Genomic DNA, 25451 nt, shown 5'->3' with positions numbered 1-25451 from the left:
TTGATGTACATGTATTATTCATCTTAGTGACAGATTAGATAAAATAAGTAGCTGTGTGAAGTTAGCTAAACATACGACATTGGACATTGGACATTCAAAATCGAATGTTGTGCTGGCACGACATTGGACATTGGACATTCAAAAGGGAAAGTCGTGCTGGCACGACATTGGACATTGGACATTCAAAATCGAATGTTGTGCTGGCACGACATTGGACATTGGACATTCAAACGTGAAAGTCGTGCTGGCACGACATTGGACATTGGACATTCAAAATCGAATGTCGTGCTGGCACGACATTGGACATTGGACATTCAAAATCGAATGTCGTGCTGGCACGACATTGGACATTGGACATTCAAAAGTGAAAGTCGTGCTAGCACGACATTGGACATTGGACATTCAAAATCGAATGTTGTGCTGGCACGACATTGGACATTGGACATTCAAAAGTGAAAGTCGTGCTAGCACGACATTGGACATTGGACATTCAAAATCGAATGTTGTGCTGGCACGACATTAGACATTGGACATTCAAAATCGAATGTTGTGCTGGCACGACATTGGACATTGGACATTCAAAAGTGAAAGTCGTGCTAGCATGACATTGGACATTGGACATTCAAAATCGAATGTTGTGCTGGCACGACATTGGACATTGGACATTCAAACGTGAAAGTCGTGCTAGCACGACATTGGACATTGGACATTCAAAATCGAATGTCGTGCTGGCACGACATTGGACATTGGACATTCAAAATCGAATGTCGTGCTGGCACGACATTGGACATTGGACATTCAAAATCGAATGTCGTGCTAGCACGACATTGGACATTGGACATTCAAAATCGAATGTTGTGTTGGCACGACATTTGACATTGGACATTCAAAATCGAATATTGTGCTGGCACGACATTGGACATTGGACATTCAAAAGTGAAAGTCGTGCTAGCACGACATTGGACATTCAAAATCGAATATTGTGCTGGCACGACATTGGACATTGGACATTCAAAAGTGAAAGTCGTGCTAGCACGACATTGGACATTCAAAATCGAATGTTGTGCTGGCACGACATTGGACATTGGACGTTCAAAAGTGAAAGTCGTGCAAGCACGACATTGGACATTGGACATTCAAAATCGAATGTTGTGCCAGCACGACATTGGACATTGGACATTCAAAAGTGTTAGTCGTGCTAGCACGACATTGGACATTGGACATTCAAAAGTGAAAGTCGTGCAAGCACGACATTGGACATTGGACATTCAAAAGTGTTAGTCGTGCTAGCACGACATTGGACATTGGACATTCAAAAGTGAAAGTCGTGCAAGCACGACATTGGACATTGGACATTCAAGATCGAATGTTGTGCCAGCACGACATTGGACATTGGACATTCAAAAGTGTTAGTCGTGCTAGCACGACATTGGACATTGGACATTCAAAAGTGAAAGTCGTGCTAGCACGACATTGGACATTGGACATTCAAAATCGAATGTTGTGCTGGCACGACATTGGACATTGGACATTCAAAATCGAATGTTGTGCCAGCACGACATTGGACATTGGACATTCAAAAGTGTTAGTCGTGCTAGCAGTTAGCACATTTAAATCAATGTATGACATGTTTTATGAATGAATGTTTTTTTTACCGACTGTAAATTAATTTTGATTGCATGCATTATTCGGATTTTTTGTTTGTTGGAGATATTGTCTTGAAATTATTTGAAAAGGGTCAGAGATCACAAAGCAATGAACCATTATAAAGTTTATTAACACCAAGAGAGCATTGTCATGACGATTCCATCGCAATATTTGAAACTTAAGCATGATTCAGATATATATGATGTCACATATGCAGAGAAAGATTCAAATGAATATAGTTATGAATGGTCGTGGATTATATGTAGACAAACAGTGATAATGCTTTCAAAAGGGCATATTTTTAATAAGATTAATTGTTTACACACCACTGCTACACATCTAGTACCATTTATAAAGGAAGTGAAGATAATTATATCCACAGTATATAATGACATATGGAAAATATAGACATGCATTGATGATTCCTACAAGTATAAATGTAATCGTCCGTACATCTTTTTTATCTGGTTTTACGTAAACACAAAAAAATATTGTCAATGAGTCGATAAAGTAACCTATTCCTGCCTGTCGACTTGTTTTTTTTATCGACTCAGTTAGTCGAACATGCTACGTCGTCTTCATTTGGTAAAGTTTATATGAAATAATTGTGTTCGATAAACCTTTTTGATAAGTCGACAGAATTACACAAAGCGTTTTATAATCAATCGCATCGACATTAAAGAATTCAAAATGACGTCTTCATCACATACGACATAAGTTCTTATAGGTTTTACAGATTATACAATTTATACATGTAAAATGTGACACCAGCGCCATTGGAAATGGCATCTTGGGCAGAACTGACAATGATTGAAAGGGTTGAAAGGAAACAAAGCGCAAATAATTATATAAACCCAACAAATGTGCACTTCAGTATGTGTTTATCTACAGAGCTTTAGAATAATTATATTACATTAATGAATGTGTCTGCATTTACATGGAAATATGTATGTATATCAATCGAAAGGATTGTTTTAATACAACTCTCAATAACAATGTTGCGGACTTTCAAATACAAGTTTCTTTGTTAAATATGTGTTAGGTACCTCAAATGTATAATATTGTCGGACATGGATGTGACTTAAGGCAACATACACACACAGCTAAACTTGTCAATGCATAAACCATTGGCGATAATGCTACATTTTGATGCATGGGGATCCCATATAATTTTGGTATTATTTTAAAGGGAACTCCTGACAGATAATTAATGAGTAAAAATGACCTTTGTCCAACAATTATTATTTGTATACTGGTTGTCGTTTCATTATATTTTTTCTCTTAATATTTACCACTTCCATTGGATGCCTAAATAATATTTGGTCACTATGAATAGACAGATATACGTTATTATAAACCATATTTCAAAAAATAAAAGCCAAGTTGAATGTCGTTATTTAACACAATAATTTGAATGGACAAATTAGAATTGCAGCCTTATCACCAGTCCAAGATTTCGGATATATATATTTCTGCCACCTCAGAAAAGTAGATTCAAACATTTGTCCATGCGTGAAATTCTTATCTTCCCAACGGGCAAAGATAAACAAGTACCCGTATGGAACTCTTCTTTATTGCCTTCACTTTGCTGCATCCAGAACTATAGAACGATTTGACTATTAACATAATCTGAATCACTGCGCGAATATCTATGACAACCAGGAACTTTTGAATGTCCAATGTCCAATGTCGTGCCAGCACAACATTCGATTTTGAATGTCCAATGTCCAATGTCGTGCTCGCACGACTTTCACTTTTGAATGTCCAATGTCCAATGTCGTGCCAGCACAACATTCGATTTTGAATGTCCAATGTCCAATGTCGTGCCAGCACGACATTCGATTTTGAATGTCCAATGTCCAATGTCGTGCTAGCACGACATTCGATTTTGAATGTCCAATGTCGTGCTAGCACGACATTCAATTTTGAATGTCCAATGTCCAATGTCGTGCCAGCACAACATTCGATTTTGAATGTCCAATGTCCAATGTCGTGCCAGCACAACATTCGATTTTGAATGTCCAATGTCCAATGTCGTGCCAGCACAACATTCGATTTTGAATGTCCAATGTCCAATGTCGTGCTAGCACGACATTCAATTTTGAATGTCCAATGTCCAATGTCGTGCCAGCACGACATTCGATATTGAATGTCCAATGTCCAATGTCGTGCTAGCACGATTTTCACTTTTGAATGTCTAATGTCCAATGTCGTGCCAGCACAACATTCGGTTATGAATGTCCAATGTCCAATGTCGTGCCGGCACGACAATCGTTTTTGAATGTCCAATGTCCATTGTCGTGCCAGCACAACATTCGATTTTGAATGTCCAATGTCCAATGTCGTGCTAGCACGACTTTCACTTTTGAATGTCCAATGTCCAATGTCGTGCCAGCACAACATTCGATTTTGAATGTCCAATGTCCAATGTTGTGCCAGCACAACATTCGATTTTGAATGTCCAATTTCCAATGTCGTATGTTTAGCTAACTTCACACAGCTAAAATAACTTATTTATTTATTTCAAACAAAAGGCCATGTTGTATTTGAAATGTATATCACAGTATATTAGTAATGTAGAAAATGAATCAAATCAGTAAAGATGGTTGTAATGCGAATACTACATTAACACAAACAACGCTGTTAACATTCAAAACATTAATGCTGTAGCAATCTTATAGATACACTTCAATTGACACTCTTATTCAAAATCAATACATACACATGTATTACAAGCATAAATTTTGAGTTATAAACCTTTAACTACTTACAAAATATTGCGTTTATGGAAAATATCAATAACTGATAATACGATTGTAAACGTGTATTTTATAGCTGAATACGCAAAAATATTAAATGATTGGTGAATGCTAAAAGATCTGTGATCTACTATTGACTTATGACATAAGGAAGAAATACTGTTTTCTGCACATTTCTTCCAAATTTATCTCGGTATCCTTCAGAAGAACCATTGTTTTTGACAATAATTCATTCTATTTGGTATATTTTAACATTTTTATTTATTGTGTTAAACTTTATTTAGGAGTAAGAGTGCATCCTTAAGCATGTTTCGAATTCTTTATTGGTACCTATCCGACTATGCCTTATGAATAAAAACATCTACATGACATTGGACCGATTGTTCAGAGCTTCATTAGAGTTAACAACTTTGTTAACAACACAATTGTTAACAATTGTTAACTTTTATAACTTTACTGCATTGGCAGCCTTATAGATTTGCAGTATTTCTAACGTTATTTGAGCAAATTGTTCTGGTTTTAATGATATATATAAAACAAATCATAGCATAGTTAACCTATTAAAGTTAACCACGATGTCGTGAACAACTTTCTCAACTTCAAAAAAGTTCTGAAAAAACAGCCAAATATTCACAATCGTGTTGCGTTAAAGCTACAAAAGTTTCAGGATTGACAGAACGCTTAAAACATGTGCATTTCTTTTTACATTTTTAACGTGGTTTTTAGCTTAATATACTTTTATTTACAGGTCTCAAAGTATAATTATGTACCAAGACGCAGGCCTAAAATACACAATAGTTTATAATTTGTTTATACATATTTGTTATAACTTAATAGCGACATGAATTCAGTTTGCTGGAACAAACATATATCAGTTACAGACAAAATGGTATCATGTTTTTTTTATGGTCCATATATGTGTGGCATGTATTCAAAAGTATTTGGACAAGTGTGAGGTGTTAAGTGTGCTGGTAAACCGGTTTAAAACCCTAGTGGTTTTGAGATTTTTATCGCATTCGGGCAGGACCCATTCGGCGATTGGTCTGATGATATTGTCAGTCATATCAGGTTTGTGGTGCATAGTGCAAAGACAGAATGTAACCCTGGTTAGAGATACCCTGGTTCTTTTTAACATGCACCAGTGTATAGCACTGTCACACAAGACCCTCATTTAACGTCCATCCCATAAAACGATTAGTATTTTAGTGGTGCGGCGGGGAATTTAACCTGCTACCTCTGGATGGATTGATAGTCAAGTGTGTTACCACTAGACCACGGATCCGCCACAATAACTCGAGCGAGTACTAGCCAGTTATCAATGACCGTAGGAAGACAGTTACCTCAATATTTACCAATGCCGGTATTTTGACAGTTGTGTAAATGCTGATGCATTGTAGCGTCATGTAGCTATGGTTACATTTTGTTTGGCCTGAATCCTTGAACCTGTAAACTTTCAAAATGTACATGAACGTTCCTAATCTCAACAAGACTACCTATCTTATTTCATCCAGCTAAATATCTTTCTTTATCTTGATTTTACTGAAGAAAAAAACATTAATCGTGATTATCATGACAATAATCTCCTTTTAAAGTCCGTAAACCCTTCAGAATGTCAATACCATACATATTATACCCATACAAAAATAGTGAGCTTAGCTTAATTCTGGTTATAAGGGACTTTAGATGTCTAAGAAATTAGGGCCAGGATCTTGGTTAAGCCGTTGGCCACGTGCACCGGGCTTGGCGCTGTAGGTTAATTTTGTAGTCGTTCTAATAATAATAATAACATTGCCAAAGCAGGAGAGAACCTTCTTCAATAGACTGTATAAATATCTGGATATGTATGATTCTATGTATGCTGTTTGTTAACCCTTAATCCGTATGTCTTTCAACAGGATCTTGGTTACATTTAAGGCTAATCGGCATTGTCTCTGTTTTTCTTTCTTTCTTTGTTGTGTCTTATCATAGTTTCAATTAAAGTGAAAGAGAGCCTATTGACAAAAAAGACGTTTTCAAAGAACCGATATGTGTGAGTCTGTGTGTGTGCGTGTGTGTGTGTGTGTGTGTGTGTGTGCGTGTGCGTGTGCGTGCGCGTGCGCGTGCGCGTGCGTGTGCGTGTCTGTGTGTGTGCGTGTGCGTGTGCGCGTGCGCGTGCGTGTGTGTGTGCGCGTGCGTGCGTGCGTGTGACCTTGATTTTTGTGCCTTTCAACTGGTGAAACTTGTTTAAAAGGCTTGTTAATGTAGTAACCATTGGTGTACTAAAGTCACAGAGAAGTTAAAGATGCACTCATACTTCCAAATAAGATTTACCATAATTAATAATATTGCTTTAATATTCCAAAAGGGATGAATAAATGTCGGAAACAATGGTTCATATGAATGATACCGATTTTGATATGAAAGAAATGAACATAAAACATGGTATTTGTGCCTTATGAGACTATAGTTGACCACAGTAAATCTTTTAGCATTCACCAATCATATAATATTTTTGCGCTTTCTCCTATTAAATACATGGTCATAATTCTGTTATCAGTAAAAAAATTGTTTTTCCATAAATGCATTATTTAGTAAGCAGTTAAAGGTTTATCAGTCAACATTGATGTTTGTTATACATGTGTAGGCATTGATTTTGAATAAGAGTGTCACTTTAAATTGAACTTATGGCATACAGCTACTGACTGATACTGAGGTTTACCGATTTATATTTTTATTATATACGTTTTTAGCACCATAGCACGTCATTTTACTCACGCGTTCTATTTATAGAAACATATCATTTTTGGCGGTAAATATGATTTGCTTTTGTTTTTTCAACATGACAGCCTCTGGACCAGTGAAAAGGGCGGGGTATTGTTATGTCTTACCTGTAGACTAGTCAATGTGTGGATATCCCAGACTCGGAAAACTCGTGCAGTAGAAAGACTGATAATGTGTTGGTCCCGTTCATTGCAGCAAATGTCTACTATAGTGAACAGATGGCCCAATAGCTTTCCTGTAAGCAAAGCAAATTATGACTTACGTGAAATATTACGGAGCTTATTAAAGGGATTTGCTCATGTTTTTTTTTTCCCAAAAATTAGTTCTCCTGGTAATGCATCTGAAAACACTTATTTTAACAATAGTTTACTATATGATATCAAAATTGCATACAAAAAAACAAATATAGTATAAAAAATGTTTTGGTTTTAGTAGGGTGCGAGCCCACGCCGGTAAAGTAAAGGAAAACAAAGAAAACCGACGCCTTCACTACAAGGCCACCAGGACATATATAAAGTTGATGGATAGTTTGGTCTTTGATAATACATAGACTTATAAATCACGCAAAAACTAAACCTAATCATGTGACCATTAGCGTTATGAACGATAATGAAAATTGTGGTCTTCGAAGACGATATTTGAGCAGATAGCAACGTTTGCTGAAGGGTTCAGGCTTTTGGTATCTTAGTTTTAACACTCCTTTTGATTTGCTTATCAATGGTCACGAACGGTCTTTCGGTTCATGCAAATGTATGCAAATTTTATCGGCCTGATAATCCCAGTATGCGAATGTAAGTATTTTACCATAAACATCACGAGATTGCTCCTACGTAAATTATGCCATCAACTCAAAATTTGCAGTTGTACTAGCGGAAAAAGTAACAGCACATAATTATGCACCAGTCAATTATAACCACGGCCCCCAGGTCCGGGGAATAGCGGTCCAGCCAACCCCGGGTAAAATCCCCGCCCTGCGGGGACATAATAAAAGTAAAATCCCCGCCAAATGCCCCCGCACCCCCAAGGGACCCTAGGTAAGGCCCATTCCCGCTATATTTTAAGGGGGGGGGGGCGTGGTAACAATTGACCGGTGAATTATTAAAGTCAATTGATGTTCTGTTATTCCACCTTTGATATGCAACAAATCACATTCCATGCCATGTTACATTTTTCAAATCTGATTACTCTTGAATCGCATGCTATTACTTGAGTTGTTAAAGAACAATTGTGTCTTGCACGCACAGTTTCTTTATTCCGCTAGTACAACACACGTTTTTCAGACCACGGCTTGGTAAAACATAGTTAATGCTGTGGTTGGCTCTAGACATCTGATATATAAGTTTAACAACATAATAATGATGATGCCACGCCCATTTAAAAGACCCCGCTCTCTGCCTGTGGGTCTTAAAACACAAACTTTTGTAGGTATCACACCTATATAGCCAGTTTTAATACACTTGGATAAGTTTAGAGTCAGTTTTTAAAATGATTTGACTGGTTAATAGTTATTATTGAACACATCAGAGCTACAGTCAACTTTTTTACTTAAAGTGTATGTTACACCCTTATGCAATCTAGTAAAGTGTATGTTACACCCTTATGCAATGTAGTAAAGTGTATGGTACACCCTTATGCAATCTAGTAAAGTGTATGTTACACTCTTATGCAATCTAGTAAAGTGTATGTTACACCCTTATGCAATCTAGTAAAGTGCATGGTACACCCTTATGCAATCTAGTAAAGTGTATGGTACACCCTTATGCAATCTAGTAAAGTGCATGGTACACCCTTATGCAATCTAGTAAAGTGCATGGTACACCCTTATGCAATCTAGTAAAGTGCATGGTACACCCTTATGCAATCTAGTAAAGTGCATGGTACACCCTTATGCAATCTAGTAAAGTGCATGGTACACCCTTATGCAATCTAGTAAAGTGCATGGTACACCCTTATGCAATCTAGTAAAGTGCATGGTACACCCTTATGCAATCTAGTAAAGTGTATGTTACACTCTTATGCAATCTAGTAAAGTGTATGTTACACCCTTATGCAATCTAGTAAAGTGCATGGTACACTTTTATGCAATCTAGTAAAGTGTATGTTACACCCTTATGCAATCTAGTAAAGTGTATGTTACACCCTTATGCAATCTAGTAAAGTGCATGGTACACCCTTGGGCTATTCATTAATGTGTAATATATGACGATTTCTAACGAGTACTGGTACATTCAAATACAAAAATGAATGACTAATTTTATTTTAATTTAAATGATTTTTTATAGTACATATTAATATAAGAACTTACACAAAATTGAAATGTTGCTCAGCAAATTACAAGACCTGATAAATCTACAAATCTTTACTAACTTCTTGGCTTATAGCCTTCTGTAAGTCTCTTAGGATAATGAATCGATTTTAACAAACCGGTTGAAAATTTAGTCAAAACGGCTAGCTAGAATGATAAAAATACTCGGAAGAACGTTACGCCCTATTTATTATTTTTAATCGTACCAGTACGATCACCTGTTTGATTTTATGTCGTAATGGGCGATTTTTAAAGTGTATTTACGCCCATTACGACCCTTATCTGTAGCTCTGGACACATATTGGCCAATCAATAAAAAGAATTAACGAATTGGCTACTTCAAACTTAACATAAAAAAATCTTAAAATACTCATAAATGCTTATGTCACATCCGCGTCGATTCCCGCCCACTTACCAGTTGGTCTGGAGAAGATGTGTGGGTGCCAGACTCGGATGACCTTGTCCACGCCCCCTGTGGCAATAATATTAGCCTTGACACAGTAGTCAAATGTGTTAACGCCCTTTGGTATAGAAACGCCCCGCAACTCCCTGAAATGGTTTCATAAACATACAAACAAGGACAAAAATGTTTGTCTTAGAAAACAATTCACATTGTTATAGCATCTTCAGGTCGTTTGCACGGCTGCTATTTCTTTTTACATAATTTCAATTTTAGATTTTCATTTTGTTCTCTATTAGACAAAGTTTAAACGCTCTGTAGAGTTTTTTTACATGGACGATTGTATAAATTCGTCACGTATATTTCCCGCATCTTTCAGAAAACTTCCAGATAATGTTGACGACTCTTTCATAACTTTCATAACGATATACTTAAATGGAACAAAAACATTGTTGAATATTCATGTCATTTAAAACTTTAAGCCAATGGTTATTATTTAAGGATTGATAGCATCTTATCTCGCATGTATGGTGTATGCACACAGTTGGGCACGCAGGCAAATTCTATGAAACGCGCTAGCGCTGTTTGGTCATTTGCTCGCTTGTCCTACTGCGTTTATACAGCATAAACGCAAGAAATAAATACGATAAATACATTTACATTTTAAAAGAAATATTCATTTTGATTACACATTAGCAGTATCTTCTGCAATTGAGTCTTTGTTTTAAAGAAGTGTAACAGATACTACTCATGTATAAAAAAGCTGAATTTGTATCGTCGTATTTCAATGGTTAAATGACGTCGCGCTTATCCAATTCGGAAATTGGAGCGCAATATTGAAATTAACCATGACGTCATAATACCTTGCGTGTTATACAAGACAAACGTCAAGTTTTATCTACACAAAGGACTAGGTGAATGTAAACACAACAGACGTAGCACGCACCACACTGATGTATTTTGTTGAATGATCATTAAATATCGGTATTCACAAAATGGTCAAAGACGAAAGGGACGTTAAATGGGGTCCGTGTGACAATGCTATACACTGGTGCACGCTTAAGAACCACGGTACCTCTAACCAGGGATACATTCTGTTTGTACACTATGCTTCAAAAATCTAAAATGAAAAATAAAATCGGAGCTCTTGCCGGATGGGCCTTGCCCGTGATCGAGTATAAATAACTTTATACAACAGTCAATTGTAACCACGCCCCCTCCCCATGTCCGGGAAATAGCAGGGACTTTGACTTTCGGTCCAGCCAATCACAGGTAAAATCACCACCAAATGCCCGCACCTAGGGGACATCCTAGATAAGGCCCATTTCCCGCTATTTTCGACGGGAAAAAAACCCACCGCATTCACTCGGCACTGCGGGGTCTCCTAGAAGGATAAAATGAGGCCCACTTCTCCCCGCTATACCTGGAATACCCATGGACTAAGGGTGGGGGTGGGGGCGTGGTTACAATTGACTAGTGAAATACACAGCCGCCCACTAGTCAGTGTTCATTGGCTGTCGAATCTTTAATACGAGAATGAAATTGCCTCCATTTAAAATGTAAATGGAAATGACAACATCTGCATTCATAATTATGCTCATGTTAATTAATCAAATAATCATTAATTATGTTAGTCAATATTGCCATCTGCAGTTCTTTGCTCTCTATCTGCATCTGTATTGACCTTCTGCCATTGGCCAATATGGAATAATCTAACTTATAACATTTGTTATTTTATTTTCTGCTATACGTACTGCTGGTCGTGAATTCTGTCTATTTCTTCAAGAACAAATGACGTTTTACTGCTTGGCGAGCAAGATGCAAAACAATGCAATTCTGGGAAGTATTTTACCTGAAAAACAGAGAAAATCATGGTAAATGAGGAAATAGAACAATGCCTTTAAATGTTTATCCAAATATGAATGTCAAGAAATATCACTAAATCTTAAGATCCTTTTCAAGTATCTAACCTTACTAAAATTCACAAATGCCTTTTGCCTCATAAATACATTCCTTTTTAGTCCTGGTTCCTTAAAAAAGAAACTATGAACCAGGGATCATATAACATAACATCTGGAGAAAGACAAATTGTTAGTTCATGTATACATTATCAGGAATCAACATTGATTAAAATTTTGCAACACCAGTCACAAGTTTCCTTTCTTAAGTCGGCAAAACCAGTCCATATAAGCTGTTAATTCATTTAAGTCAGTAAAACCAGTCAAGATAAGCTGTTTATTTACACAAGTCAGCAAAACCAGTCGAGATAAGCTATCAACTAACCCAAGTCAGCAAAACCAGTCCAGATAAACTGTTCACTTACACAAGTCAGCAAAACCAGTCCAGATAAGCTATTTACTAACATACGACAGCAAAACCAGTCCAGATAAACTGTTTACTTACACAAGTAAGAAACACCAGTCCAGATAAGCTATTTACTAACATACGATAGCGAAACCAGTCCGGATAAACCGTTTACTTACACATGTCATCAAAACCAGTCCAGATAAGCTATTTACTTACACAAATCAGCATAACCAGTCCAGATAAGCTATTTACTAATATAAATCAGCGGAACCAGACCAGTTAAACCGTTTAGTTACACAAGTCAGAAAAACCAGTCCAGATAACCTTATACTAACATACGACAGCAAAACCAGTCCAGATAAGCTATTCACTAACATACGACAGCAAAACCAGTCCAGATAAACCGTTTACTTTTACAAGTCAGCAAAACCAGTCCAGATAAACCGTTTACTTACACAAGTCAGCAAAACTAGGCCAGATAAGCTATTCACTTACACAAGTCAGCAAAACCAATCCAGATAGGTTATTTACTAACATACGACAGCAAAACCAGTCCAGATAAACCGTTTACTTTTACAAGTCAGCAAAACCAGTCCAGATAAAACGTTTACTTACACAAGTCGGCAAAACTAGGCCAGATAAGCTATTCACTTACACAAGTCAGCAAAACCAATCCAGATAGGTTATTTACTAACATACGACAGCAAAACCAGTCCAGTTAAACCGTTTACTTACACAAGTCAGCAAAAACAGTCCAGATAAGCTATTTACTAACATACGTATGCGAAACAAGTCTTGATAAACTGTTTACTTGCACAAAACAGCAAAACCAGTCCAGATAAGTTATTTACTAACACACGTAAGCAAAACCAGTCCAGATAAGCTATTTATTTACATAAGTCAGCAAAACTAGCCCAGATAAGCTATTTACATACACAAGTCAGCAAAACCAGTCCAATTAAGCTATTTACTAACAAAGGTCAGCAAAACCAGTCCAGACAAGCTATTGACATACACAAGTCAGCAAAACCAGTCCAGATAAGCTATTTACTAACATACGACAGCAAAACCAGTCTAGATAAACTGTTTACTTACACAAGTCAGCAAAACCAGTCCAGAAAAGCTATTTACTAACATACGTAAGCGAAACTAGTACAGATAAGCTATTTATTAACATACGTAAGCGAAACCAGTACAGATTAACCGTTTACTTAAACAAGTCAGCAAAACCAGTCCAGATAAGCTATTTACTAACATACGACAGCAAAACCAGTCCAGATAAACCGATTACTTACACAAGTCAGCAAAACCAGTCCAGATAAGCTATTTTCTTACACAAGTCAGCAAAACCAGTCCAGATTAGCTATTTACTTACACAAGTCAGCAAAACCAGTCCAGATAAGCTATTTACTTACACAAGTCAGCAAAACCAGTCCAGATAAGCTATTTACTAACATACGACAGCTAACCAGTCCAGATAAACCGATTACTTACACAAGTCAGCAAAACCAGTCCAGATAAGCTATTTACTTACACAAGTCAGCAAAACCAGTCCAGATAAGCTATTTACTTACACAAGTCAGCAAAACCAGTCCAGATAAGCTATTTACTTACACAAGTCAGCAAAACCAGTCCAGATAAGCTATTTACTAACATACGTAAGCGAAACTAGTACAGATAAACCGTTTACTTACACAAGTCAGCAAAACCAGTCCAGATAAGCTATTTACAAATATACGTAAGAAAACCAGTCCAGATAAACCGTTTACCCACTCAAGTCAGCAAAACCAGTCCAGATAAGCTATTTACTAACATACGACAGCAAAACCAGTCCAGATAAACCGTTTACTTACACAAGTCAGCAAAACAAGTTCAGATAAGCTATTTACTAACATACGTAAGCGAAACTAGTACAGATAAACCGTTTACTTACACAAGTCAGCAAAACCAGTCCAGATAAGCTATTCACTAACATACGTAAGATAAACCAGTCCAGATAAGCTATTTACTTACACAAGTCAGCAAAACCAGTCCAGATAAGCTATTTACTAACATACGTAAGCGAAACCAGTACAGATAAACCGTTTACTTACACAAGTCAGCAAAACCAGTCCAGATAAGCTATTTACTAACATACGTAAGCGAAACCAGTACAGATAAACCGTTTACTTACACAAGTCAGCAAAACCAGTCCAGATAAGCTATTTACTAACATACGTAAGCGAAACTAGTACAGATAAACCGTTTACTTACACAAGTCAGCAAAACCAGTCCAGGGAAGCTTTTTACTAACATACGTAAGCGAAACCAGTCCAGTTAAACCGTTTACTTACACAAGTCAGCAAAACCAGTCCAGATAAGCTATTTACTAACATACATAAGCGAAACCAGTCCAGATAAACCGTTTACTTACACAAGTCAGCAAAACCAGTCCAGAGAAGCTATTTACTAATATACGTATGCGAAACCAGTACAGATAAACCGTTTACCTACACAAGTAAGCAAAACCAGTCCAGATAAGCTAATTACTTACACAAGTCAGCAAAACCAGTCCAGTTAAGCTATTTACTAACATACGACAGCGAAACTAGTAAAGATTAACCGTTTACTTACACAAGTCAGCAAAACCAGTCCAGATAAGCTAATCATTTTACAAGTCAGCAAAACCAGTCCAGATAAGAAGTCAGTAAAACCAGTCCAGATAAGTGGATCATTTCACAAGTCAGCAAGCCAGTCTAGATAAGTGGATCATTTCACAAGTCAGCAAAACCAGTCCCGATAACAAGTCAGTAAAACCAGTCCAGATAACAAGTCAGTAAAACCAGTCCAGAATATTTTTTATACCAACAAAACTGTTTACTTACACAAGTCACCCAATCGTCATGGACCTTTCTCTTTACCAAAGGTCTGAAAAGATTTGCAAAATTTAAATTCAAATTCCCTACTATATAAAATATTAATAGACGTCCACCTTTTCAACAATTTATTTTATTTTAACTTTTCGGCCATGTTGGTCTTCATCAAAATGTATGCATTTTAAGGAAATGAAGTCACAAACAGGAAATTATGTCTACGTCATATAGTTCCTACTATATTTTAGTGTTTGCCCTAAAAAAAGATTAGCCAATCAGGGGAGCTAGTTTTAAAATGTTTAGTTTCTTATTTGTGAAGAATCGTTGCATATTGCTAAAGACGAGTCTTAATGATAAAGTACATTGCGATAACTGCGCATGCGCATAAAATCAAGCCTACTGTTTGCATATGCGAATGCGCAACTTCCAGTCAATGCTATCGCATTGTCCCGCAATGCAGTGAATGACAGATCTTTTTCACAGGCGCAAAGCATAATTTTAAAGCTGATGCGAGGTGCTTACACTTCCTCTACATGGTATATAAACAAAACTTCAACATCTAGCGGATTTTAGTGCAAATTCATATGTGGAGCAAAATGGGTTTTGCATAATTAAGTCAAAGATCAGACAGAGCAGAAACAACGCCATGTTCAGTTAAGTCAGACAAATATCTTAGGATAGACGATTTGAAACTGTAGGACTTCACAATGATACTAAAGGTTGATTTGTTATTCTCATTAAGCATCTAATATTCCCTATAAAGCTTCACAAAATCTGTCAAATGGTTATCATCAAGCCGTATTAGTGTCAAAATGCCGGGCAAAGCTATCTTTAAGGATCTTAACAATTTTGCTTAAGGGCAAATTTTCCTTCTGTGTGACGACATAAACACATGGAAAGGACAGAAGTAATCTAAGATGGTTTTAAAATATACTGTTGAGCTTCGGAATGACATCAATCCAAAGTTATTGACTAACATTTCCTTTGAAATATGCTACTGAATACTTAAAGATGCACTCTCACAGATTGAACGTTTTGACATTTTTTTTTGTCTTGGAACGAGCCACTTTAGGCGAAAATCCATGAAAACCAGTTATATAAGACTGCTGACAAAAAAATAGAACGCAGATTTTTATATTTAAGTTCAAAAATTGATGTATTATGCATTTTTTTAAACCGTTAGTAACGGTTTAAGCCATAAAACATTAATTTTCGAACGGAAATATGCAAATCTGCGATCTGATCTTTTGTCAGCAATCTTTTATCATTGGATTGTAGATATTTACGCAAAAATTTGCTCATTCCAAGACAAAAAAAGGTGTAAAAACGGTAAATCTGTGAGAGTGCAGCTTTTAATTCGGAACAATGCGGTTTATATTCGAGATACTGCAGCAACTAGCTATCGTTTTATGAAATATGTTTAAAATAAAATGTTATATATTTTCGAAGTGAATATATTAAAAATAGGGAAATAATTGAACGCACGTGTTCAGACAGTGTTAGAATATTCATCGAACCACATAATATTTGTTTTTGTTAAACTCATTGTATCAAATATTCATCTTTTATTCAATCTGGTAAAGAATATAAAAACACTGACAACAAAACCACACGCCCACAAGGACTCATACACAAGTAAATAGATAACTAAACTTTTAAAACTTTTGTTGAACGCGTTACTAACGCTATTCAAAATCGTGGACTTCAAAGTATATATAAATACTTCTTGAAGGGTTCCAGCCGTCAGTTTCTTAGCTTCTTTGTTTCAACACTTTTAATAATTTGCCACATCTCGTCGTACTAAACGAAGTGAATTTAACAAAAAAATATGATCGAGTCCCTTTAAAGAGGCACGCGACGTAACAATAAATCAAAGCAAATATCTGTTTTATATTCTTTCCGGTGTTTTTTGCAGATGAATCAGTGAACACAATTGCTATTTTACTGCTCCTTTAAGAGCAAAATCGCAAAATATTTATTTCACGTTGTGAACACAAAAAGTAAGTATTTCACTTGTGGCAACGATTATAACCATATGATGATACAGTCTTTGAACGGTAAACAAAACCAAAAACATCACGATATGGGTAAACCTAGTTTAACAAATACCCAACCTAGCATTTGTCTCAACGTTTCTTAACAAAGTGATTATATACATTCGAGCCCGTTGGCTCCAGCTCGCTTATCTAAATTTCGTCGTTAGCTCGAACTCGACGTCAAGGAATATTTTTATACTGAAGATAAGCATTCCCGCTTGGCTCGAACTCGTCGAGGCTCGAGGTACTTACGCCGGCCCCTTGAAGTTCGAGCCAACGGGTTTCGACTGTACGGTAAAATGCAAAACAAGTCATAAAATCTTACACGGACAGCCTGTTTGGTTCTATGACGTGTAAAACATTCTGATCCTTGGCCGGCTTCTTTTCCCCGCCTTTAGAGTTCTTCATGGTGAGATCCTTAGCGGCTACAGTGAGAATGTTGATGTAGCCCTGGTCGTCTCCGAACAATATCCGGTCCTCGTGGATAGCCCCGGTCTTTGGGACACTCACCATGCATTGTGGCGAGTTGTCGAATGGTTTGATGGCAAACACGTGCTGGAAGGGTAGGAAAAAAGAAATGAAATCAGCGAGATGACGTGACAGCATAAAAGTACTTCAACCAGTTATGTTCTTTTCTGTTCTTAAACAAGGAAATTTGCGTGACAACAGGGACTTACTATATTGTCAACTCATTCTAAAAAACAAGAAAATAGTTGCCCGGGTTTTAACCTTTATTTGCTTTAACGATCCGACTTGAAAATAGCGCTAAAATAGTATGACAGATTATCTGTATGGTAATTTATGGAACGCCGGCACTGTCTTTCGTAGCCCTAAAACTGTATTATTATGTTTGTTTTTATTACATTTTGTACCAAGCGCCTTACATGTTGTGCAAACATATTTTTGTTATGTCAGCATATCGTTATATGTTGTGGTTTTGTTCTTATATTATGACCATGTTTAATTTATTTACGTTATGTGCATTTTTTAGGACTACCAAAGACAGTGCCGGCGTTCCATAGTAATTGATAACTAAAGACTTTTGATTCATCATTCAAAGCGTGGTTCAGCTGTTGCGTTCGATATTCACTTAAAGGCCTAGTTTAAGGAATGTTTGGCATGACAATTCCCTACTGTGCATCTCCTGTTAATTGCACTGATATCACAGCAGGGGCCAATTTCCTGTTTATTTGTTTATTGGCTCAGGTCCATTTCTATAATAAAAACTCCAAAACTGCGCAGCAGGATTCTCAGATCAGAGATCTGATCAGAAAATTAGGCAATTCGATTAAGATTTTTTTTTTCTTGGGGGGGGGGGGGTGTCACTAATAGAAGGATTTAACTAGGCCTTTAAGGTGGCTTTGTGGGAGCTATTCATGTCTCTCTCCCCACCCCCCTTAAATTACATCCATTTGTCCTTAAAATTAGAATGTTTTCCAATGAGTTACAATGATGTTAAATAACCCAATTCAAACCTTACAAGACTTAATTTCTTCAAAATATCATTTGATTTAAAGTGACTTAATTCATACCTTTACAAAACTAGGGTAAATTCCTTTAAAGCTGCACTCTCACAGATTGAACGTTTTGACAACTTTTCTTTATTTTTTGTCTTGGAACGAGCCAATTGTTGCGAACATCAGATTTTTATATTTACGTTCAAAAATTGATGTTTTATGCATTTTTCTTAAACCGTTAGTAAGCCATAAAACATTAATTTTCGAACGGAAATATGAACATCTGCGATCTGATCTTTTGTCAGCAATCTTTTATCATTGGTTTGCACATATTTACGCAAAAGTTTGCTCTTTCCAAGACAAAAAAAATAAAAAAAGTTGTAAAAATGGAAAATCTGTGAGAGTGCAGCTTTAAAGCCTACAATAATGTAAAGTGACTTATTTCAGACTTAACAAAACTTGGATAAATTCCTTTTTTGGTTACAATGATGTAAACTTACTGAATTCAAACCTTAAAAAAAACACTAGGATATATTCCTTTAAAGCATATTATGATGTAAGGTAACTTAATTCGGACCTTAACAAAACTGAGATAAATTCCTTTGAAGCCTACAGTGATAAAAAAAACACTTAATTTCAGACTTTACTGAATTTGGATACATTCCTTTAAAGTTTAATTTGACGTATAGTACTTTTATTCAAACTTTACGAAACTAGCATACATTCCTTTAAAGCCTATTATGATGTAAAGTATACAAGTATATCAGTAGACCAGATTGTTCACTCATTGTGTAAATAAACTCTTGTATAGCCCATAAATGAGTCAATATTTGCCATGTTTAAGAGCTTGTTCATCGTCAAATACACTCCTACTTATAAACACACATTTACTACTTATATTTGAGTAGCATTACTGCAGCTAAGAAGATCTGTATTGGATATTTGAGTTTTACATTATTATTATGGCGGTAATTATGTCTGAAGTAGTGTATTGTTAGATCAAGAAACTTTCTGTATGTATATTGTAAAAACTGCGACAAATGAAAATACAAGAACGATAAAGTAGCCGCAGAACCATCTTAAGCATAGCAAGCTTCATTTAGCGAAATAACTTTCTTTAACTTGATTTTATGAGATAACAATTAGTTCATCATGACTATTGTACAGATAATTTTCTTCAAAGTCTGAAACTCTGCACAATGAGAATATAACACAGATAAAACCAAATTTAGAAAAAAAAATGACAGCGTTTTTATTTTTAAATACCCTCTATTTGTCATCAAATACATTCATATGCATATACATTTGTATTCTTTAAACCAATTTTCTTGGTTAAATTCGTTTTCTTTGTGTATAAAACTTGTAAGTGTCCTTAAAATTCGACATAGAAACATGGATTCTCCGCTCAGTTGAAACTGTCACTAAGATGCTTTATGAATACTGCCCAGCAGGTCTAGTTTATTTTGCCAAGACTAGTTCGTATCCATAAAAAGTGATACGACAAAAATACCTTTATACAGATACAGCACTGACAGTGTTTGAAAAAAAGTAATAGCAGAGCTGATATTATGCAAAGTTTACTTAGTGTTTGAGCATGTTAAGTTTGCACTGGAATACAGAACTAGGTTAAGTGCAGCTATACTGATTTTTAACTGAAAATGTTCTAAATAAAATGCAATCAAAATGCATGGCTGTAGTTTAAGTCTTATGAGGGAGGTTACAAACACTTTTTGTAGGGTTACGTGTACGTGTGGACTACTTATTGTGCATTACGTCATCAAGGTGTGTGTACATATGGTCTACTGATTGTGCACTACGTCATCAAGATACATGTACATTGTACGAAGTTAGAATGACATGTACAATATCAGAAGGAACATGATTTATAATAGTATAAGCAAGCCTTCAAGTACGAGTTTATAATGATATTTCTCAAACGAATGTTGACATCCTTGTGTCTTATCTAATTATGGCAACGCTGTCAGGATGTGATTCACAGTTCAAAGGTGTTTCGCGTCAGTAAACTAAATATAGGCAGGTGTTTTTGTTCTAGGTTTGACCATGTTTGTGTAAAGCCTCGGAAAATAACATGGGCGTTTTTCACAATTATATTCCATATTGACATCTGGGAGTATCATTTCATCACAATGTTTTTAAATCGTAAAAATCTGAAAAGTCATTGCATGAAATGATGTTCCCATGTACGGAATGTGTTTGAAATTTCCAAATACGAAATGTGTTAGAAATTCCAGCGTATGAAATGTTTTTTTTGAAATTCCCATTTTTGAAAATGTGTTTGAAATTCCAATGTTTGAAATGTATTATAGTTATATCATTTGAGCAATATAATACATTTCTTTCATCGAAACCAAAACAAATCATTTCTAAAACAAATGTGTTGGTATGTTCAATAAAACTATTAAGTCTTTGTTTTTAACTATTCACTATCTTCTTGCCTAAATCTTTAGTTTAAACATAATACATATTATAACGATTGTGAATAAACTTATGATGACTTATAATAAGTCACTCTCGAATGTAATCATGTGATGTGAGGGAAACCGAAGTACCCGGAGAAAACCCACTGGCACGGCTTGGTGACCACACACCCAACTCACATGCGACCAGGCCGGGAATCAAACCCTTGGTAAGAAGCGAGAGCGCTAACCACTGCGCTAACAGGACAACCATTAAGCGTGTATATGCGGTATAATAAATATATCAGGGAGTAATGGATGCTGTAAACAACAAACCTACCTGATTTTTGCCCTTCGACCTGTTGTCCCAAATCACAATCGATCGCTCGGTACAACATGACGCTCTGCGAATGCTTGGTAGGTAATCACAACCGGTCACCCACGCCGCTTCCTGAGGACAATAAAACGGGAGATAGGTACATGTGTACATTCTAGCCTAAATTGCATTGGAAGTCTTGTTATAATTAAGTACATTTACTACATCGAGCTCTTATCAAAAAAGAAGAAGATACAACTAGAGTATGTGACATCAAAATTCTGAGTACAATTGCAATAGCCACTAAATAACATGACAGTTTACATTCTATGTTCTTGTTCCTTACACGTATCTATTGTTAGGGGAAGGTTTTGGAAAACAATCGTGTCTTGTGAAAGACACTTAGATTTTATACAAGCAATATTGGACAACATTATTTTGTCAATTTAATTTTCCAAACATCCGCTATTGCCACCCACTTTGCAGTGCCGTAGCCAGAGGCTCATTTAAACCGAGGCAGTGCAGAAGGGTCATTTTTTTCTAAGACATAGTTTGCCATTGACGACACTTCGGCCCTGTAATACTACCGTAAAATTCGTATTATTGGCACTTTATATACATGTTTATTTTCAATTAGCAAGCGCAAAGGAAAGATTTTCATATATTTATTATTGGTATTAGGACCCAGGGACAAGCTCGGCGGGGTTTAGTGATAAAGTAAGCAAACACTGATTCAAGATACACCATAAATATAACATTTAATTTGGTTTTCGGATTCAAAAGCAAAAAACAAAAAATAAACACTTCGATGTCCAGAATCGCAATCGCAGATATATGTGCAGTCTATTGGAATGTTTTTATGAACATATTTCAAAGTCAAACGATTAAGACAAGCGAGAAACATGGTTGACTGTGTCCCCATTTTCTGGAGTCTTCTGGAAGCGCTAAAACTGCGTTCGCACGAATAGGAACCCACATGTAATCTTAAAATTAACTTACAGATATTATCAATGTTGGGGAAGTCGTTTTCGTCACACCTTTTGAAATCCTTCTATGAGCGACGCATGAGTGTTTCCATCCTATAGCATTGGTTTCAAATTTGCTTAACATAGAAAGTTCGTTTGAAAATGTTTATTTTATTTTGTATTTAAAGATTAACGGAAGGTTAACGTCTTTAACGTCTTCCAATTGTTAAGGTGAAGTAAAGTGCTGTTTTACGTGGACCAAAAATGGATAGAAGTGATTAAGCTTATAATAATACTAATAATAATGATAATAATAAAAAATATGGTCAATCGCTGATGTATTTACACGGTTATCATCCCTTTTATTTTTTTCTGGTGTCCCTGGCAATATATTTATTTGTATAGCTATTATAACTGACCTGTCATAAACCTCAATAAAATGTGTTCATAATGGACAGTGTTCTAGTGGAATCCTTTCTTAACCATCTCGTAACCGAGAGAATAGGGAGAGTCTGTCTATTAAAGTCCACTGAAATACGATATATTCGTTTCATCCTCATCATGACTGTGGTGTTTCGGCTCAAAGTTCAGACACTGCGCCTTTGCATGGCGTGTGCACTTTGCGGAGTTGTGTCCATGTGGATATGTCTGTGTTTGTTTATTTCATAACTCGCGTTCCCCGTATGTTAAACAAACGTGCTATACACTAAGCAACCGGATATTTTCATTCCATTAAGCATTATTAAATGTTGAAATATTTGATACATGAAACCGAGATTAAAGCATGTATAAAATGGAACATGCAATAATTCGTTGATAAAATGTTTGTCTATTGTCTAGGCTATTATTAATATTAAATATTTGAAAATTATTCGGAATCAATTGAATAATACGGAGTGCTCTGTTACTGGAGCAGTACTAATTGACAGCAAAGAAGGTGCCTCGGTTTAGCTCAGTGTATGTTGCTTCGGCATTTTTCATAATTAAATGTAACATTTATTGTAGTCGTTTCACGAATTCAGAGGTCGATCTTATTAGTTTTCATTGTTTTGTTTTTATTTATTCAATTTATTTGCTCTCCAAATTTTAACCGAGGCAGTTGTGCCTCAGTGTGGCTACGGCGCTGCTTTGAAAGAAATGTCGATGAACAACCAGCATGTGGCTAACCTAATTCCGCTTCTTTTATTGCATTTCTTTATGACAAACGCATCCCCATCACTTATGCTTTATTTCGTAACATGACCAGACAAATGGATTTTCTTTAATGTGTTTTTGGATTTCTGTAAGAAATGACAAACATGCATTAGAATCGTCCAAAGTACGGTTTTTATGACTTTTGTTTACCAGGGAGTGTTTTAAAACAGTAACGTCATAAAGACGTCTTATAATATTAAGTTTATTACAGTACGATAAAGAGCACACACATTTTGCAACAAACATCTCCGTAGACACAAATGCATACACTTTTTGCATTTTCTTAAAAGATGCACTCTTACTCCCAAATCACATTTGCCACAGTTCAAACAATTATTTTAATTTACCAAAAAGGATGAATAAATATCACAATTAATGGATAATGGATGGTAAAAGGGATACCAAGTTTAATTTGGAAGAAAGGTGCAGAAAACATGGTATTTCTACCTTATGAGACGATAGTAGAGTGCAGTAAATATTTTAACACTCACCAATCATTTAAAATTATGCGTATTCAGCTATTAAATAAATACACGGTTACAATCTTGCTATCAGTAACTAAGTCTTTTCCATCAATGCATTATTTAGGAAGTAGTTAAAGGTTTATCACTCAAATTATATATTTGTTATGGCATGAATTTGTATTGAATTTGAATAAGAGTCAGTTTAAGTCAAAATGAAATTTAAAAAAGACAAGCGCGGGAGGTACCAGAAGAAACAGAAAAATAAAAATGTGCAAACGTCTGCTGGGCGGGGGAACAAAGCAAATGATATACTTTACGCCTTGTCGTTTGACATTTTAATAAATGTAGTATATTCGTAGAGCGTCTAGCTTTTAAATGAAGAAATGCAATTACATGGGAAATAATTGGAATATATTTAAGTACACAATATATTGCATTGAATACAAAAGAAGCTGGTGGAGTATTTCACTTGACATTTAAAATTGAAAATATATCATCTGGTACAATTATTTTCAGATAATATAATTGCATGTTTACATAATATGGATTTAAATCATTAATACGTCTTCACGCAAACACGAAACACGATATCACGAATGAGGCATTCGAACATATTCCATGCAAGTTTATTAAAAGCTAACAAAACTGAACATTCATTCTAGTAATGGTAAAGAAATCTATGTGTGTTGACTGGCATTAACGAAATATAAAATCTAATTTATTAAAAAGAAAACGATGTTCCGATTGTTAAGAACTTTGTTAAAGTTAATATCGTTTGTTTTAACGACACCGTTGTTTTCTTTTAAAGGTGAACTATTATACTATTTCCTCATATATCTTTATAAAATAATTACAGCTGAAACAGGTGTCTTAAATCTTGTAAGGGTACTGCAGATTATACGCGGAACTGTGAAACTCCCAGCTCAATCTATATTGAAAGTTAATAACGATGTTAAAAGTTTAGCAAAGTTCTGATCAATCGGACTATTTAGCACATTTGCCGGAAAACTGAACGATCATAATTGCATTTTTTAAGTTAAGAAGCAACAAAACATCATTATTTTTCAACAAAAATACGAGTAAAATCTTTACTCTTTCCTATTATCTAAAACATCCAACATTCATGAATCAGTAGACGCAAACATAACAAATCACATCTAAGTAGAATAATTTAACCAAATCTTCAATACAATTCTATCAGCTTGTAATAAGATTATATATAACATTTTGTAATGATAGAGAATAAGAAAAAAATAACATTGACCTTTTTTATCAAATATGTTGTAGTTATATAATATATATTATCGTACACGTGTAAACAATGATAATTGGAACGATCGTGTTCGTAGTTTGTCTAGAAGAGAGAGCATGAACACATATTCAACGGTGAAACAGTCATCTAAGAAAAAAAATGAAATGACGACCCCCGCCCCCATTTAAAAAGATTGATGAAAACATTGCAAATAACTAATATCGGGCTAAAAGCAAAAAAACCTCTGCAAACCAGCACAATAACACATAATTTCAAATTCCTGATTGCTCTAAAAATAGCAAAAACAATGTCCTCAAAAT

General features: G+C 35.6%; 1 protein-coding gene across 5 annotated transcripts in view; it reads right to left on the bottom strand.

The window, feature by feature from the left end:
* The window catches only part of LOC128209330 (WD repeat-containing protein 64-like), a 66824-nt gene that overhangs the window by 18375 nt on the left and 22998 nt on the right, over positions 1–25451 (bottom strand). For all 5 annotated transcript variants that reach the window (XM_052913319.1, XM_052913321.1, XM_052913320.1 and 2 more), the window contains 6 exons: positions 21281–21391; positions 17392–17621; positions 15043–15085; positions 11626–11723; positions 9887–10020; positions 7274–7401 (listed from right to left, as the gene is read on the bottom strand). In XM_052913319.1, coding sequence (XP_052769279.1) covers positions 7274–7401; positions 9887–10020; positions 11626–11723; positions 15043–15085; positions 17392–17621; positions 21281–21391 — 744 coding nt within the window. The remainder of the gene's footprint in view (positions 1–7273; positions 7402–9886; positions 10021–11625; positions 11724–15042; positions 15086–17391; positions 17622–21280; positions 21392–25451) is intronic.

Source organism: Mya arenaria, chromosome 11 (genome assembly GCF_026914265.1).
Source record: "Mya arenaria isolate MELC-2E11 chromosome 11, ASM2691426v1".
Taxonomy (NCBI): Eukaryota; Metazoa; Mollusca; class Bivalvia; order Myida; family Myidae; genus Mya; species Mya arenaria.
This window is presented reverse-complemented; position numbering and strand designations above follow the sequence as displayed.